Below are 13,212 nucleotides of genomic sequence, written 5' to 3' on the forward strand. Positions count from 1 at the left end.
ACAGAGTGTACATACAAATGAAAGAGGACTACATAGTGTTTCAAAGGTTATGGGAGTGTAAGTAAAGATGCAAAAAACTTCAAGAAACGATAATACTGATAAATCCATCTATGACAACAATTAGATATGCACACTACTCTAGGTGAGCAAGTGTAATAATGCCACAATTGTGATAAAATGATTAGCCATCCAATATATATTGGATGGTTAGGGTCTGGGAGTGTACTGGTGAGTCCAATGAAAGCCTGTGACTAAAAACATGCAGCAGAGCTTGTCCTTGAAGGTCCAATTTCCCTTCACACTGCAACATCAGGGTTAAGCAAAGTTGTTTTGTAGGATGAGGTCACTGGTGACAAACTGAGTCTGATGATGCCTTAACATTCTCAAATGTGCCTAAAGTTCACTCTTTAAGTTATGATTGATAAAGAAAAATATGCACTGGGCAGTTTCTTTGGCCTTTGACTTGTTGCAGTTGTTTATTCTGGTCTCTTACAATGTGAAAAAAAAAGACTTTGGAGTGGTTGCTACTCCATTTGGTGTCATATTTCTCCACCTAAGCACCACTAGGTGCTCATTCATCTGTGGATATGATTTGTCTGGAACCGTTCTGGCTGTTCTCTTTCATATTTCTTTTTTCAAACAGCTAAGTCCCAAACTGAAGTATATGTAGCACCAAGAACAGTTGAAAACTACTAACCAGCAATGTTCCTTATTATGCACATTGTTTCATAGTGTTTTGAGATACCTAGAGACGGCCTAGGATGGGAAGATCTCGACACCATTCTGAAAAGAGATGCTGTGTGCCCTTGAGATGCTAGTTTCTCCAAGTGCTGTTTTTGGTACTTTCCCAAGACAAAGCATTCATAGCCCTACATCACTGCAGACTGGTTGTTACCTTCCTGTTGTCCACTCAGAAGACAAGCTGTGATATTGCATAACTCTTTTTAGCACCCAGAAGAGTGATAGCTCTCCTTACCCAGTTTTCTTTTCTTTGGATCTTGGTATTAATATTGACACTACACTAAAGTCAAGGAGCCAAGTTGTGTGAAAAGTAAGAAATCCTAATTCAAAAATAAAAAAAATATATAAGATAAAATTTAAAATATCTTGAAAAGATATAAAGGTGTGTTACTACATTTAAAAATCAATGTGGCATTAAATATAAGATATGGGTTTGGGAGGTGGAGATTGTGAGTTAGGGCTACGATCACAGGTAGGGTTAGCATTAGTACTAGAGTTTGGATTAGGAAGGTTTCTAAGCATTTGTATCATTCTAGAGTTATTTAACTCTGGATTGTAATTATGGATGCTCTAATGTTAAACCAATCCTAACTGACAAAATTATTTTGATGGATTATTCATTCATAATTTGTCATAATTTTATTTCCTCATTAGGGTATCCTTTGTGCTCTCACAGAACACTGATCTGGTATCGGCAACTGAATTTCCGTTAGAGGGATTAGGAGTGGGTTCTCCTGGATTAAAACACATTAGCTGGGGACATTAGACAGTCCATAGTTAACAAGGGATGAGAATAAATGTTACAAAGAATAGATAAAGGTGTTGCTAGCCTTACTAGACATCATGATTCACTGCATTACTTTATCTTTTATTTTAGGTGCAGAAAGTATGCATCTGATTACAATCCTTAATTCTATTTTAATAGGGCTAATGTATCAACTGAGCGCATTGTACTGCAAAGTGTGAAAAAATTGTGATACAACAGAAATCCCTTTGATCTATTAGAGATTATGCATGAGAAGACTAGATTAGTTCCTGGCAAAGTTTTTCTTTGACCAATGTGATTGCTTGAAATATGGCTACGAACATTTATGGTCTTCTTTTGACTATCTAGCCAAGAAAGCACTCATTAACCTTAACCACATCAATGCTTATGACATTCATCGTCAATGCTGACATTTTTAAAATCCCATTGTTCATGACGAGCTCAGCTCGTCATGAGTGTATGGAGGTGTACATCATGACGAGCTGAGCTCGTCATGAGCGTCCAAGGAGTTAAGGAAGCTTATTGATCATCACGGGGGGTTTCAGTCCAAAGGGAGATTTAAATTCCTTTTTAAGAAAAACCCATCTCTTTCGTTAAATAATCGGAAATCGGCCAGCTAATCCACCACCGATTCTGTGAATCCTATCTGGCCATTAATTTCAAAAGAAAATAATTATTTAAATCAAATATGGGTTTCACATTTATAGGAGTATATATTGGGTATTAGTATACTTTAGGTTTATATTTTTGCACTGAATGAAAAAACATGACTACATGTTTGGTCATAATGGCTGTACATTCTCTTACCTCAAGACCACAAAGTCTCTTGGCGGCAAAGGTGGCAGGCTTTCAGTGGAGTACTGATAGATTTCTGTATCATCATCCAAAGTTTCGATTATTTTTTCCTGCTGCAGACTCTGGTCCCATGAGCGCCGTTGCCTCAGAATATGCTGGAGAATCTCCCTTGGAGTACCTTCTATTTCAGTAGATGATTTCCACAGCCGGACTGGATAGTTGTCATCTTCCACCTGGTTTACAAACAAACATTACTTTATTGTCCAAGTACAGTATTCCTTCTAAAATGGTCTGTGTTTGAATATGTCATTTATAAGATCAATTCAGGCACTAAACATATTCATAATATTTTCATTAAATACCCAAAGTGTTCTAATGCATGAAACACCTGCAACCTGATTACAAATTAGTATGGTAATTTGACAGCGATACCGGTTGGCCAGAATTTCACTTTTTCTGGCCAGTATTCCTACATTTATATCTGAGTACTACAAGTTAAATCCCATAGAACAGAGAAGTAATGGGCGGATCCGTTTTTACTGGCTGTAATTCTACAGGGATTTTACAGCTCTGTGGAGTTTAACTGAAACATTTACCGCCTGCTCTGAAACGGTGTAACTGTGTGCATGGGGAATTGCGGTGGGAGTTGCGGAGAGTGGGAAAGGGAAGGGAGGATGTTGCCTGGCAGAGGGGAGAATGATGTACTTCCCTAGTGCCTTAGTAGAAGATTGTACTAAGACTGGGCTGCACTCGGCCCTTTCCCATGGTAATTTTATCAGGTAGATTTACTAAAATTGGTTTTGGTCGTTTTCCCGGATATTCCAGGTGCATGAAAATGAGACTGCTCATAATTGCACAGAGAGGAATGTAACCTGGAATTCTGTGCTTCTCAGCCTGTAATCAGGCCCACATTGCTTAATGTACATTCAGTAGAGGAGTCCAAGCCAGGATTTTAAAACTCACTGACTCTAATTAGTTTTATTAAGATACATTATAATATATCTTATTTAAATATCGTGAAAATCTGCCTCAGATCAGGACCTATGCTGAACACCCAGCATTAGAGATACTAATTTGAAAGGAACTAAGAACAGAATACAGAATTGAAAGAACAGGTAATATGAACCATTGCTATGAATTGAAATTTCTTCTGTATTGCATGCTTCAGCCACAACTCATCCACATTACTTCCCACCTGTCAAATGATGCTGGGCATTTTTTTAAACTGAAATGCATGAACAAATGTTCCTTTGTGGTGCCATCGGTTTCCAAGGACAAAATGTATGCATAGGCCTTTGGGAGAAGAGTAATTACCTGGAGGGGGAGGCTGACAAGATTATTCTATCCTAACAATAAAATAAAACCTGACTGCTGCAATGAATTAATTCTGTGTTCACCAGGAATTCAGGGGTAATGTCAATCAAAATGCCAAGATTACACATCCACACTTACTTATTAAGAACCTTAATACAGTTACAAAGACAACTAGACAATTATTGCCAGTTTATGCTTTCTCTAGGGTTGAAAGTAAACAAAAGCAAAACATTTGTTATGCATTTCGGGCCCAAGGCGAAGAACCCCAAACCTGTTTTTATTGAACAAGTTAGATTGGAACGTGCCAGGGAATATCCCTATTTGGGCATTCTAATGGATGACCAATTATCCTGGAAACAAGCAGTGTCTAGTAAAAAGTTACTATATCAGAGAGCAACCTCTGCCCTTGTTTCCTTTTCAACTAAATTGGGCAAACCTGCCACAGCCGAGTTGCTTAAAATTTATCACGCTAAATGTCATAGTGTAGCAACTTACGGCGCAGGTGTCTGGGGCTACGCTCCTGTAGACGACCTACAAAAGGTCCAAAACGGGTTTTTAAAATACATCTTGGCACTCCCACAAAGCGCCCCAACTTACGGTTGCCATATTGAGCTCAGTATTGACTATTTAACAGACAACATCAGATGTCAACCGATTCTCTTATGGCACCGTATTTGGAACAAACCGCAATGCCACTTAACCCGTTCATTAATAACTGACTGTTTATCCTTGGCCAGTTGGAGCAAAATCCCCTGGCTCCTTTATGTCTCCAATTTTTTAAAGAATTTGAACTGCACGTCTTACTTCTCTGAGCCCACCTCAACAACAGATATCTCCAGGCGCGCCCTGAAAAATCTCTGTTTAAACCATCTCAGAGATTTGCGACTTTCTCAAGAAGTAATTAAGCCAACTAATGTGCAGATCTTATTGGTCCAGACCTCGCCTGGTATCCAGCCTTATTTAACTTTTTTCCTATCTAATCATGAAAAATTTGTTCTAACTAGGTTTCGATTCAATTCTTTTTTTCGTCTTGTTACTTTCCTCACTGTGCAGAACTGGTCTCCTGAATTGATTAAATGTCCATGTGACGGAATTTCACCTCAGTCCACATTACATGTAACTTTGTTCTGCCGTTACTATGAGCAACCCCGCAAGCGCTGGATTATCCCCCTTCTTCGTGCAATGGGCCTGCAATCGTGTCGACCAGCTTTCCTGGCCCTGCAGTCGTTAGACTCACAATATGCTGCTAAATGTGTAGCTTGTTTTCTGAAATCATGTCTGAAAATCCGCTGTACAGTTTGAGCTACTGTCCACAAGATTTTATGCCTGAATGTACATAAATCTGTTACTATTGTTTTTAATCACAGTTTTAAAGTCAATCAGTTCTTATTTGTATCATACATTGGGATTTAAACATGTACTGTAATGTTATGATGTACTTTTTATGATTTTGCTAAACGCTAATCGAATAAAAGTTTTTGAATGAAAACATCCACACTCAACCACTAAATGTCAGAATTATCCGAAACCTGTGAATCTAAAAGAGATTTCACACTGCAAAATCTTAGAGCCAAGCTTGTTTCCTCTGAACGGGACTGCTGCTGATATGATGTGATCTCTGACTCTATTGGCACAAAGTCCTGATACTCCTACCTCCACATTCCATAACACTTTTGAGAAGGAGTTGTCTGTGCAAATTATTTATTGCAACTTAATGCATTGTTATCTTCACACGCCATTTTACAAGATTAACTGGAATGCCAGCATAGTAGGTAACTCTATCAGTGTATAATAAACATATTTCAAAATACATTCTGTGCATATTTGGCACTTTTTCTGCTGCAGATTGTACTCATCCCCTCAAAAAGAAAATGTTGCTTCTTAAGGAGCAACTAAACTCTGGAACATTATTTCTTCCAGTTTTAATGGTCTACTCAACTCTCTTGTATATTTCTGAGTGTACACATGGCTCCTACTTTGCACAAATCCCTTTTCTGTTCCTTTTCTATAGTGAAATATAAAATATTTTTTAAAACTAAAATTTCTTCCAGTATCATTATAGCAGTTAGTGCACTTACCTTTTTGTAAGCAACTTCTACATGTTCTAAGCTGGAACAAGTTGTCCAGCTTTTAAATTTCTCTTTGGCATCCCGTAGCAGGTTCTGCATTGAATTTTCCAGAGAAATCAGGATGCTGGAGTATGTTGCCAGTGGGTTTGCAGTTGGGGCAGCTTCACACTGGTTGTTCTGGTCATGCAACACATTGTAGCACTGATCAAGGCAGTATTCTGGTATCTGTGTGGAATGAGGATAAAATAAACACTGAGCCCTAAGTGTCTAAAGTAAACATCAAGAAAGTCAGTGAGACAGTGGTGTATGCAGATGATGCAATGTAATGTCATGAAGCAAGATACTCTGTGATTTGTCAATTTCATCCTATACTAGGGGTATATCTTCTTAGGTCATGGAGTGGATACATATATTTAGGGGAAGCCCTCCGTTATAAAGGTTAGTTATACCCGAGGTCTGCTGTTGCCACTGTTAGACCTCAGTCTTCTTATCTCACTTTTTTCATACCAAAGGTTAGTGGATGGTTCTTTGTATTAGAACTCATTATCTTTGCCACTTTGGTGTACTTAAATCCCTATAAAACAACTTGCAACTAGCCCCTCGGCTGAGTAGTCTTAAGTGGTGGGCAGTTTTTCATTAGGACTAAGTAAACAGCCCTTTATATAATATAAATAAGAGGTTTGAGAACTGAACTTTCTTGTTTTTAATGTTGTTTTAATTACCATTGGAGAGTCTGAGAATGGATAGATGCACCCAAGTAAAATAAGCTTATCTTTTTCCAAAAGTGATCTGCCACCACTTGGGGTATGCAGTAAAGAAATAATGAAAAGTTACTGTTAGAAGACTGGCTGCCAGTGACTGATTCAGAAATCATGTCTAATTATTTATGAACGAATGAAAGTATTACCTCAAAAGGAGACTCAATTAATTCAACAAGTTGTAAGACACAGGATAGGGCTAGTTCTCGGTCTCGTAAAACGTAATCTCAGACACTTCCACTGGTATCGACCTGATTACAAATTAGTAAGGTAATTTGACAGCGATACCGGTTGGCCAGAATTTCAGTTTTTCTAGCCAGTATTCCCACATTTATATCTGAGTCCTACAAGTTAAATACCATAGAACAGAGAAGTAATGGGCGGATCCGTTTTTACTGGCTGTAATTCTAAAGGGATTTTACAGCTCTGTGGAGTTTAACTCAAACATTTATCGCCTGCTCTGAGACGGTGTAACTGTGTGCAAGCGGAATGGCGGTGGGAGTTGGGGAGAGTGGAAAAGAGAAGGGAGGATGTTGCCTGGCATAGGGGAGAATTATGTACTTCCCTTGTGCCTTAGAAGATTGTTCTAAGACTGGGCTGCACTCTGCCCTTTCCCATGGTAATTTTATCAGGTAGATTTTCTGGCCACTAAAATTGGTTTTGGTCGTTTTCCCGGATTTTCAAGGTGCAAGAAAATGAGACTGCTTTTAATTTGCTTTCAGTGTGTCTGTGAGTTTGTATGAGGGACATGAAAGGAAATGCATGATTATTAAATTGTTCTTAATTGTTTATCACTTAAGAAAATGCTCATTTTGTACCTTTGATAAATAATGTGTTGTCTTTAGTTCTTTCTGATCTTTATGGGCTATTTATAAGCATTTAATTACTGTTTATTGAATGGTTGCCTTAAATCTGTGGATTGATTGACTTTTTCCCTACCTTAAGGAACTGCATCTTAATTGTAGGGGGCCTCTTCTTTCGCGTTCATGAACTGAAATTGTTTCATTAGTCAATAGATACCTTTTGGGGATGACATCCACATTTCTTAATGGCCATATGAGCCTATAACTCTTGAATCTCATATCAAGAGTCAGATCCAAAAGCTCTGGCAGCTTCCAGCTAGATATATTGGTTACAGATCGTCTATGAAATTCCATCCCCTTCTTTAATAGTTTTTTAAATTTGTTATTAATGTTTTGTTGCTGTAGGAAGCTAGCTCTTTATACAGTGGAGCAAAAAGAAGTGCACTGTGTAAAGAGTCCAATGACACCCCAAATGCTCTCTGCTGTTGTATTGTGGGCAAGCAGTTTGGCTTATCAGAGGGTTGCTTGATTTGCCAAATTGTGATTTGAAAAAGAGAATTGGTATTTGGGGACTATTGGTTGCAGGCTGGTTTTAAAACAGGGAGGTGGGAGCAGCTAATCATTATAGTGGTAGAAGACCACACAGCCATCATTCATTTTTACTCCTTTTGCAAAGTTAGAGACGCATTTTTGGGCAGTGCATGCTCTAGTGATTCCAGGGAGGATGCCTGTCCATGCCCTGGAAGCATCCGGCGCCAGCTATGCTTCCCGTCCCTCTGTAACAGGTAATAAGCTCCGGTGTCATACTAGAGATGTTTTAGGTAGTCTCGCCCTGGAAGTTAAATGTGTGGCTCCGTCATTTACAATCTATTAAAAGACCTACTATATTTGCTTCCGATGCAATTTGCACTTGACAACTTCATTACTACAGAGAGATACCAAGCCAATTAAAATACACACAGAGCACTAATTAATTCTCGCTCTATTCCAAAAAATGCTGACAATAACTTTGATCTGCTGGAAGGGGGGATCTCTGGACCTACTTTTTCTGACAGAAACGTGGGTAAATGATACCTCGAACCCAGCCATTGCCAAGCCATCCCTAAGGGTTTTAAGATTTATAAGAAAGACCGACCCGCAGGAAAGGGAGAGGCTTTTCTTTGGTTCTATAGAAAGCATGAGAATGCCAAACTTTAGAAATTGAGGGCTTGGTCAAAGGCAATGGGCTTCTCCATCACTTTATCCCATCAGAAATCGGTCTCAGGTGTACTCATTTTATAGACCTCCCAAATCGGATGGAGCTTTTATCAAGTCGCTAGAGATGGCGCTAACTCATTTAGCGGTGAGATATGCTAATTTCCTGGTGCTAGTGGACCTTAATATACAGATGGACAAAGTGGAAGACAATGTGACAGGGAGTTTAGAGATATTATGGCCTAACTGGATCTTAGCCAATCTATATTTAAACCTACACACCAGGAAGGCCATGTACTAGACCAGGTTTTCTCTTATAGATTGCTATTAGCGGAGTTTCCTATACCTATGGCCTGGACATATCATTATCTGATAACATTTTCATGGCAGGCTCAAAATATAATTCATGACTTGGATGTTAATCGACAGGCAACATATCGAGCATGCCATAAATTACATCCATGGAAAAGGATTCACGCTTTGGAAGCAAGCTCCCCTTCTCTTTTAGGTGAGTTAGAGAAGGGTATTGAAGGCTTGATAATTGGATCAGAGGCGTAATTGATAAAGTGGCCCCTTTGTTCCCCGGCAGAACTAGCAGAGGTAGACCATCTTGTCAATGGGTCTCAGACAGCATTAAGGCTGAGAAAGAAAAATGTAAAATTCTAATCTAGAAAGGCAGTGGAGGAAAGAGTTTAATGCAAAAGCTAAAGAAAATAATCAACCAGCCTGCAACCAATATCATGAGTAAATACAAGTAGGCAAACAAGTCTTCTGGAAAAACAAAATTGAGAATGCAAAGAATAAATCTAAAGAATGTTTTGCTATTGTCTAACATTTTATGTCACCGACGGCGAGTGTTAGGACCCATCATCGTTCTATAGAAAGGTGTGAACAACTAGCCACATATTTTCTGACAAAAATCCAGAACATTCAAAGCTAGTCAGTCCAGTGGGTCAAGAGCAGGTGCATAAATAATTGACAAACTGCAGGCAAAATGGATCCACTCAGCTAATGCAACACTGTCTAATCTAGATCTGATAACAGTGGAAAGCTTGTTACAAGCTCTGCACACTTTAAAATCGGGCTCACCTTCAGATCCTGGTATGCCTAAACTATTATCTTAGGGGCGTTGATAATTAATCCTCTGGTAAATTGGATACTTAGTATGTCCTTAACAAATATGATGGAACCCGCTTTCTGGAAGCAGGCAAAGATCTTGCCCCTGATAAAAACTTCGGCCGACCCTTGCGCTCTCTCAAACTACAGGCCTATTTGCATACTTCCAACCTAGTCTAAGATTCTGGAAAAGTATGTGAACAATTCAGCTTTCAGGCTCTTTGGAAGCCACTCCATCCAAGCCAGTCAGATTTAGGCCCAGCTTTAGAACAGAAACTGCACTAGTGGAGGTTGCAGAATATGTTAAAAGTATTCTTAATGGGGGCAAGGTGGTGCTGATAAGGTTAGATTTGTTGGCTGCCGGTGACACAAACCCTCTTTCAAAACTTTTAGAGCGTCACAAACCTATTGGGGTAGCAGGACGAGCTTTGGACTGGCTTGCCTCTTTTGTGGCCTGGGGCTCATAAACTAGTCTGTGGTGGAAGCATGGACTAGACACACTAGAGGGCAGGTAGGTTTCAGGAGGTACCTCTAAGGTACCCTCTGGGTGCATGTATTAATAAATCCTTCACCGGAATCAGTGTGCGTTTATTAATAGGAGTATTTTGATACCAAACACCATATGTTTCAGTGAAGCCACTATGTAGCTAGGGAACTCGTTTTGACCAGTGCCCAGTACATACCTTAAGATGGCTTCACTGCTCTCTTAAACATCTAGTAATAGAACTAGATATCACAGGGGCATGCAGACATGTCCTCATGTAAAATATAATGCACCTTCCTTAGGACTCAATGGCCTGCTGCAGGGGTGACTTACATATATTAGATGCAGTGACTTTGACATGACACACAGGAGTATGCAATGTCATATTTTCCCTCATGATTTGGACCATGTCGCGCCGCCTTCATTGGCAGTCTGTGTGGAATTTTTGTGTGGGTCCCTTAGGATGTCATAAGATATGCTGCAGCCCTTTGGGACCCCCTTTAGTACTCATGCTCAAGGTACCTGTGGTGCCATTTACAGGGGTGCTAAATTCCTTAGCCAACCGTAGCACAATTAGACACCTTGTTTTCGGGAAGGACCACTAGCACTGAGGTCTGGTTAGCAGGCCTCAGTTCACTGTCCGAGTGGAAAATCAGCAAAAAGTTAGCAAAAGGTGGGGGGATAACTGCAAAAAAAAAGTACAGTTTCCTACAGTCGCTCTATTGAATATCGACTATAAGTGGCATAATATGTTTAAAGCCTAATAAAACCAACTTCTGAGAGGTGTAACTAGAAGCCCAAACCTACAACCTTTTCAGAGGCACCTTCTGCCGATTACTGCATTAGTAAAATCTGCTCCATAGCATGTGTATACCTGGAATAGTCTTGTGCACTCAGCTATCATGTGTGCCAGGCCTTGAGTAGCTGCCAGGTTTTCACTTAGATCTCTTTGGTCTGGTTTGCCAAGGCTGTACTTCCGCTGACTGGATCTGCATAAAAATGACATAGATTCAAATGTATATGTTCACATGTTAAGTATAACACATTGAAATAAAAAAGTTAATGAAAATGTTATTGCACCCACAGTAGAAACCGAAATTCCAAATGTCATTTCAGTAAAAAGTGGGAAAAGGCATATTAAAAACAGCAAAATCACTAGCTGCAAGGTTGGTGCCTTTCCTCCATATATTTGGCATTGACATCCAGCTACAACATCCCACCTGTTGCCATGCTTTTACCTCCACCATCAGGTCCAGCAAGGTACATAGATCCTTTTACCAGAAATGGTAGAGGAGCAGATGCCCACTCTAAGGTAACTGGCCCTAGTCTTGTGAGTTTAGTCTGTGAAAGACTAGCTTAGAAATGCTGGAAACAGCGAAGATCTTTCAAAGTACTCGGCAAGAAAGAAGAAGAGAGGATGCTTGGACTTGTGTAGGCGAGCCAAGGAGGCAAGGCATAAAGGCAGCGCTATTAAACCATCAGAAAGGGTCAGTATTCTTGGTGCTTTATGGATTCTGCAGTGTGAGGGTGCTACAATTAGAGGAGCCTGCATGCAGGTTTCTATCCTTAAAATGCTTGTACTTCACAGGATGACTTGGGTTCAGATTTATCAAAACTTTGCACCAATTCACAGTCATACAAAAAGGCACAAAGTGTTGATAAAGTATTACTAAATGTATCGACCTCAGAAGACTGTAAGGCAGAGTATAGGTTTCTAGGCTTCACCTTCGGACCTTCAAAGCACTGCAGATGTCAAATGATTTATCATCTTGCAGGATACATTTAAATATGACCTACTTGTGACACTATCTTCTGTCAGTATTTTCCAATTTTCCAGCAAATATCTCAAAACCCAATCCTATTAATCTTTTAAAAATGCAGTGTTATTTTTTAGTCCATACATTTCTTTATGTTGTGTGTTTGAATTTCGTTAACAGATAGAAGTAGATCTAGAAGTCTCTCCCCTACTTAACCTCCCTACCATATCTGAAAATGTGACTATTATGCTAACTGAGCAACAAAGCTCCTTGGCGTGTATTCAGTCCATACTTCATACAGTAATTGAATCAGAACATTTGATTCTTTTTTGTATTCGCCTGTGACAGTGTATACAATGCATGAGCTCGCGCGTGTCAGCGAAATTGTATACAACAAGGGGCTTGCAGCCCCTCCCCCAATTGCATCACATTCATTGTCTTCATTATATCTCTTATTTGCTGCGTTCTAATTCACCAACGCATGCTGACTTCACTTCCTCTTCTTTCGGCTGGATCATAGACCAAATACTGATTGCTTCATGTTGATTTATGTCCTTCCGCTAATCACGCTGTGATTGAGGCACTACTTTTATTTTTTCTTCTACCCTGTCCTCCTTGTTGAACGTCTTGCAGCTTTGTTTTACTAAGCAAAAACAGACTTCAAGTAAGCCTTTTCTCCTTAAAAATGTATGTTTATTGTGACAACAGATGTTATCTGCTTTTATTGTGCAAACAGATGGTATCTGCCTCCAAATGTATTTTCATGAAGTCATGTACCTGGGCGCATGTTAAAACTTTTTACTGTATGTTAAAACAGTGCCACCCCCCCCAGCCACCATTTTGTGTTCACAAGCCAGTGAAACCAGAGTGTGGATTTAGCCTGTCTGTCTCCTAGGAGATTCTGAACAGGAAAAGCAGCTTCCAACTCCGTGGCCAGCAAACCTTGTCTGAGGTGTCTGGGACATTATATGGTCTGCTGAGTCTGCGAGTTGGTTTTTTAGTGTTCAGAAAATTGGTGCACAACTTGTTACGGTAGGATATTTGGCAACCGACTGACATCGACGCCAGTACTCAGGCTTCACACGGCCTCCGCTCCCCTGAATTTTGTAGATTGAACAAAATTCCCCACCTAATACTTGGCTACGGCAACGCGACTTGGTGCCTGCCACTCAAAATTTAAAAACCACCCGATAAGGACCGGGTTGGAATTATCATCGGCTCACCGGCCACGCCAATTGATTATTTAAATCAGCCCTGAAGAGTCACAGCCACATGTTGTGACGAAACACGTGTCGGCTTGATTGATATTTGCAGTGATTCCCAGGAGGGGACACTGTTGGTGAATAAAACCTTGAAAATCATACACTTTGTCCGATCTATCCCTACTAACACCAGTCTAAGACAAATTAATGTAT

General features: G+C 39.8%; 1 protein-coding gene across 2 annotated transcripts in view; it reads right to left on the minus strand.

The window, feature by feature from the left end:
- Positions 1–13,212, minus strand: part of LOC147702835 (rho GTPase-activating protein 7-like) — an 892,173-nt gene that overhangs the window by 23,389 nt on the left and 855,572 nt on the right. For both annotated transcript variants that reach the window (XM_086931414.1, XM_086931415.1), the window contains exons 10-12: positions 10,915–11,029; positions 5,695–5,910; positions 2,315–2,535 (exon numbers count right to left, since the gene is read on the minus strand). In XM_086931414.1, the coding sequence (XP_086787540.1) occupies positions 2,315–2,535; positions 5,695–5,910; positions 10,915–11,029 (552 nt within the window). The remainder of the gene's footprint in view (positions 1–2,314; positions 2,536–5,694; positions 5,911–10,914; positions 11,030–13,212) is intronic.

This window comes from Lissotriton vulgaris, chromosome 7 (assembly GCF_964263255.1).
Source record: "Lissotriton vulgaris chromosome 7, aLisVul1.2, whole genome shotgun sequence".
Taxonomy (NCBI): domain Eukaryota; kingdom Metazoa; phylum Chordata; class Amphibia; order Caudata; family Salamandridae; genus Lissotriton; species Lissotriton vulgaris.